This window comes from Oncorhynchus masou, chromosome 12, assembly GCF_036934945.1.
Source record: "Oncorhynchus masou masou isolate Uvic2021 chromosome 12, UVic_Omas_1.1, whole genome shotgun sequence".
NCBI lineage: Eukaryota > Metazoa > Chordata > Actinopteri > Salmoniformes > Salmonidae > Oncorhynchus > Oncorhynchus masou.
Genome location: NC_088223.1, coordinates 3813048 through 3818047, shown reverse-complemented (window position 1 = coordinate 3818047; position 5000 = coordinate 3813048). Strand labels below are relative to the sequence as shown.

The 5000-nt window shown below is 45.5% G+C and overlaps 1 protein-coding gene across 1 annotated transcript in view; it reads left to right on the top strand.

Annotated features, from left to right (window-relative positions):
* The window catches only part of LOC135549478 (CUB and sushi domain-containing protein 1-like), a 1027892-nt gene that overhangs the window by 1021827 nt on the left and 1065 nt on the right, over positions 1–5000 (top strand). Inside the window, 1 exon segment of the mRNA XM_064979475.1 lies at positions 1987–2172. Within this exon segment, the coding sequence (XP_064835547.1) occupies positions 1987–2146 (160 nt within the window). The 3' untranslated portion in view covers positions 2147–2172.

Below are 5000 nucleotides of genomic sequence, written 5' to 3'. Positions count from 1 at the left end.
AGGTACCCTCTATATCCATACAAACACAGGTACCCTCTATACCTCTACAAACACAGGTACCCTCTATATCCACACAAACACAGGTACCCTCTATACCTCTACAAACACAGGTACCCTCTATACCTCTACAAACACAGGTACCCTCTATACCTCTACAAACACAGGTACCCTCTATACCTCTACAAACACAGGTACTCTCTATATCCACACAAACACAGGTACCCTCTATACCTCTACAAACACAGGTACCCTATATACCTCTACAAACACAGGTACCCTCTATCTTTACAAACACAGGTACCCTCTATACCTCTACAAACACAGGTACCCTCTATACCTCTACAAACACAGGTACCCTCTATACCTCTACAAACACAGGTACTCTCTATATCCACACAAACACAGGTACCCTCTATACCTCTACAAACACAGGTACCCTCTATATCCATACAAACACAGGTACCCTCTATACCTCTACAAACACAGGTACCCTCTATATCCACACAAACACAGGTACCCTCTATACCTCTACAAACACAGGTACCCTCTATACCTCTACAAACACAGGTACCCTCTATACCTCTACAAACACAGGTACTCTCTATATCCACACAAACACAGGTATCCTCTATACCTCTACAAACACAGGTACCCTCTATATCCACACAAACACAGGTACCCTCTGTACCTCTACAAACACAGGTACCCTCTATACCTCTACAAACACAGGTACCCTCTATACCTCTACAAACACAGGTACCCTATATACCTCTACAAACACAGGTACCCTCTGTACCTCTACAAACACAGGTACCCTCTGTACCTCTACAAACACAGGTACCCTCTATACCTCTACAAACACAGGTACCCTCTATACCTCTACAAACACAGGTACCCTCTATATCCATACAAACACAGGTACCCTCTATACCTCTACAAACACAGGTACCCTCTATACCTCAACAAACACAGGTACCCTCTGTACCTCTACAAACACAGGTACCCTCTATACCTCTACAAACACAGGTACCCTCTATACCTCTACAAACACAGGTACCCTCTATATCCACACAAACACAGGTACCCTCTGTACCTCTACAAACACAGGTACCCTCTATACCTCTACAAACACAGGTACCCTCTATACCTCAACAAACACAGGTACCCTCTATACCTCTACAAACACAGGTACCCTCTATACCTCTACAAACACAGGTACCCTCTATACCTCTACAAACACAGGTACCCTCTATACCTCAACAAACACAGGTACCCTCTATACCTCTACAAACACAGGTACCCTCTATACCTCTACAAACACAGGTACCCTCTATACCTCTACAAACACAGGTACCCTATATACCTCTACAAACACAGGTACCCTCTATACCTCAACAAACACAGGTACCCTCTATACCTCTACAAACACAGGTACCCTCTATACCTCTACAAACACAGGTACCCTCTATACCTCTACAAACACAGGTACCCTCTATACCTCTACAAACACAGGTACCCTCTATACCTCTACAAACACAGGTACCCTCTATATCCATACAAACACAGGTACCCTCTATACCTCTACAAACACAGGTACCCTCTATACCTCTACAAACACAGGTACCCTATGATACAATATACAAACCTTCTACACCTACAGACATAATAACATCACTGTAACATCATTCTCTCTCTCTCTCGCTCCCACCTTTCCTCTCTCTCTCACTCTCTCTTTCTCTCACTCCCACCTTTCCTCTCTGTCTCTCTCTCTCTGCCTCTCTCTCGCTCCCACCTTTCCTCTCTCTCTTGGTCCCCCGCTCTCATCCCTTCCCTCTCTTGCTCTCTCTCTTTATCCTATCCTCTCTCTCTCTCTTTCTCTCTCATTCCCTCTCTCTCTTTCTCTCCTTCCCTCTCTCTCCTTCCCTCTCTCTCTTTCTCTCCTTCCCTCTCTCTCTCTCTCTCTCTCTCCTTCCCTCTCTCTCTCAGGAGAAGACCTAAGGTACCGTTTAACAGCTATTCAGGCCATGAGAACACTAACGGTAGAGCTACGTTTGAGAACCCCATGTACGACCGCAACATCCAGCCCACCGACATCCTGGCCAACGAGACAGAGTTTACAGTCAGCACAGTGTGCACGGCGGTATAGCGGTATAGCCACTGTTTCCTCCAGAGGTGAGTGTGTGTGAGTGTGTTTTTTTAATTTTAATTTTACCTTTATTTAACCAGGCAAGTCAGTTAAGAACAAATTCTTATTTTCAATGATGGCCTAGGAACAGTGGGTTAACTGCCTGTTCAGGGGCAGAACGACAGATTTGTACCTTGTCAGCTCGGGGGGTTTGAACTCACAACCTTTCAGTTACTAGTCCAACGCTCTAACCACTAGGCTACCCTGCCGTGTGTGTGTGTACGTGTGTACGTGCGTGCGTGCGTGCGTGTGCGATCATGACCAGAACATTATGCACAGTGTGAGATTTAAACCGCTTAACATTCAACCTTTTATGATGTAATATTTCATCATCTCCGTACCGTAGGAACATCATTGCGTTCATGCTTTCATTCCAGTACAACACATCTGACTCATTCCTAGCAAAGTAATCGTTGTTTTGCCTCAATCACTGTTGAAACTCAGCCGACATGGAGCCATGTGACTGACGTAGAGTCTTCGTGTACACAGGTGTCCACTGTTCAAGTGACATTAGACAACAGAATACTCTCTACAGACCTGTTCTAGTGACATTAGACAACATGAGCAGTCAGTTATAGGACAGGGAATATCTGAAGGGTCCCAGTTATTTTTTGCTTCCTTTTTTCTGCACGCAATTTCTTAAGAGAAAAGTTCAAATGCAGTGTTCAGCTGTGCCCAGCTATTATAGAGAGATAGACACACACACTGCAGTGTTCAGCTGTGCCCAGCTGTTATAGAGAGATAGACACACACACTGCACTGTTCAGCTGTGCCCAGCTATTATAGAGAGATAGACACACACACACTGACTGCAGTGTTCAGATGTGCCCAGCTAATATAGAGAGATAGACACACACACTGACTGCAGTGTTCAGATGTGTCCAGCTATTAAAGAGATTGTCACAATCCAACTAAATATTTCATGGCATCTATCGTGGATTGTGTACAGGGTACAACAATCAGGACAGCGGAGCAGACTGCTAGCTCTGCCAACGTCATGTCAAATCAAAAATCAAATCAAATTTATTTATATAGCCCTTCGTACATCAGCTGATATCTCAAAGTGCTGTACAGAAACCCAGCCTAAAACCCCAAACAAAACAAAAACTCCCTAGAAAGGCCAAAACCTAGGAAGAAACCTAGAGAGGAACCAGGCTATGTGGGGTGGCCAGTCCTCTTCTGGCTGTGCCGGGTGGAGTTTATAACAGAACATGGCCAAGATGTTCAAATGTTCATAAATGACCAGCATGATCCAATAATAATAAGGCAGAACAGTTGAAACTGGAGCAGCAGCATGGCCAGGTGGACTGGGCACAGCAAGGAGTCATCATGTCAGGAAGTCCTGAGGCATGTTCCTCGGGCTCAGGTCCTCCGAGAGAGAGAAAGAAAGAGAGAAAGAGAGAATTAGAGAGCACACTTAAATTCACACAGGACACCGAATAGGACAGGAGAAGTACTCCAGATATAACAAACTGACCCCAGCCCCCCGACACATAAACTACTGCAGCATAAATACTGGAGGCTGAGACATGAGGGGTCAGGAGACACTGTGGCCCAATCTGATGGCCTTGTCCGGGGGTGTCAAACAGGAAGGATATAACCCCATCCACTTTGCCAAAGCACAGCCCCCACACCACTAGAGGGATATCTTCAACCACCAACTTACCATCCTGAGACAAGGCTGAGTATAGCCCACAAAGATCTCCGCCACGGCACAACCCAAGGGGGGGCGCCAACCCAGACAGGATGATCACATCAGTGACTCAACCCACTCAGGTGATGCACCCCTCCCAGGGACGGTATGAGAGAGCCCCAGTAAGCCAGTGACTCAGCCCCTGTAATTGGGTCAGAGGCAGAGAATCCCAGTGGAAAGAGGGGAACCGGCCAGGCAGAGACAGCAAGGGCGGTTCGTTGCTCCAGAGCCTTTCCGTTCACCTTCCCACCCCTGGGCCAGACTCCACTCAATCATAGGACCTACTGAAGAGATGAGTCTTCAGTAAAGACTTAAAGGTTGAGACCGAGTTTGCGTCTCTGACATGGGTAGGCAGATCATTCCATAAAAATGGAGCTCTATAGGAGAAAGCCCTGCCTCCAGCTGTTTGCTTGGAAATTCTAGGGACAATTAGGAGGCCTGCGTCTTGTGACCGTAGCGTACGTGTAGGTATGTACGGCAGGACCAAATCAGAGAGATAGGTAGGTGCAAGCCCATGTAATGCTTTGTAGGTTAGCAGTAAAACCTTGAAATCAGCCCTTGCTTTGACAGGAAGCCAGTGTAGGGAGGCTAGCACTGGAGTAATATGATCAAATTTTTTGGTTCTAGTCAGGATTCTAGCAGCCGTATTTAGCACTAACTGAAGTTTATTTAGTGCTTTATCCGGGTAGCCGGAAAGTAGAGCATTGCAGTAGTCTAACCTAGAAGTGACAAAAGCATGGATTCATTTTTCTGCATCATTTTTGGACAAAAAGTTTCTGATTTTTGCAATGTTACATAGATGGAAAAAGCTGTCCTTGAAATGGTCTTGATATGTTTTTCAAAAGAGAGATCAGGGTCCAGAGTAACGCCGAGGTCCTTCACAGTTTTATTTTAGACGACTGTACAACCATTAGCAAGCATCTCTGTTTTGTCCGAGTTTTAAAGTAGAAAGTTTGCAGCCATCCACTTCCTTATGTCTGAAACACAAGCTTCCAGCGAGGGCAATTTTTGGGCTTCACCATTCATTGAAATGTACAGCTGTGTGTCATCCGCATAGCAGTGAAAGTTAACATTATGTTTTCGAATGACATCCCCGAGAGGTCAAATATATATTGAAAACAA